Here is a 509-nt window from a genome sequence, read left to right as displayed (position 1 = left end):
CAACAGCTCCAGCAGGTGCAGCCGCAGGCCGTGCCCAACCGCAACCACAAGTAAGGGCCGGTATCCCGGGGCAGCGGGAACATCCCGGGACATCCCTGGGTGTGGAGTTGTCTCGGGGCATCCTCGGGCACTGGGAACATCCTGGGGTGGTGAGGACATCCGGGGACATCCCAGGATATTCCTGGGCGTTGGGGTGCCTCAGGGCATCCCAGGGCATTGGGAACTTCCCGGGGCAGTGGGGACATCCCTGGACATTGGAAACATTCTCGGGCATTGGGGGCGTTCCTGGGCAGCGGGGACATCCCTGGGCATCAGAGCATCTCAGGGCATCCCAGGACATCTCCAGGCATTGGGGACGTCCTGGGGCATCCACGATCATCGAACCATCTCTGGGCATTGGGGACTTCCTGGGACATCCTGGGATATCCCTGGGCATCAGTGTGCCTCAGGGCATCCCAGGGCATTGGGAGCATCCTGGGGCAGTGTGGACATCCTTGGGCATTGGGGGC

The 509-nt window shown here is 63.3% G+C and overlaps 1 protein-coding gene across 1 annotated transcript in view; it reads left to right on the top strand.

The window, feature by feature from the left end:
- Nucleotides 1-509, top strand: part of SMARCD1 (SWI/SNF related, matrix associated, actin dependent regulator of chromatin, subfamily d, member 1) — a 12,461-nt gene that overhangs the window by 6,556 nt on the left and 5,396 nt on the right. Inside the window, exon 2 of the mRNA XM_009883207.1 lies at nt 7-50. Coding sequence (XP_009881509.1) covers nt 7-50 — 44 coding nt within the window. The remainder of the gene's footprint in view (nt 1-6; nt 51-509) is intronic.

Source organism: Charadrius vociferus, unplaced genomic scaffold (assembly GCF_000708025.1).
Source record: "Charadrius vociferus isolate BGI_N301 unplaced genomic scaffold, ASM70802v2 scaffold564, whole genome shotgun sequence".
NCBI classification, from domain to species: Eukaryota; Metazoa; Chordata; class Aves; order Charadriiformes; family Charadriidae; genus Charadrius; species Charadrius vociferus.
This window is presented reverse-complemented; position numbering and strand designations above follow the sequence as displayed.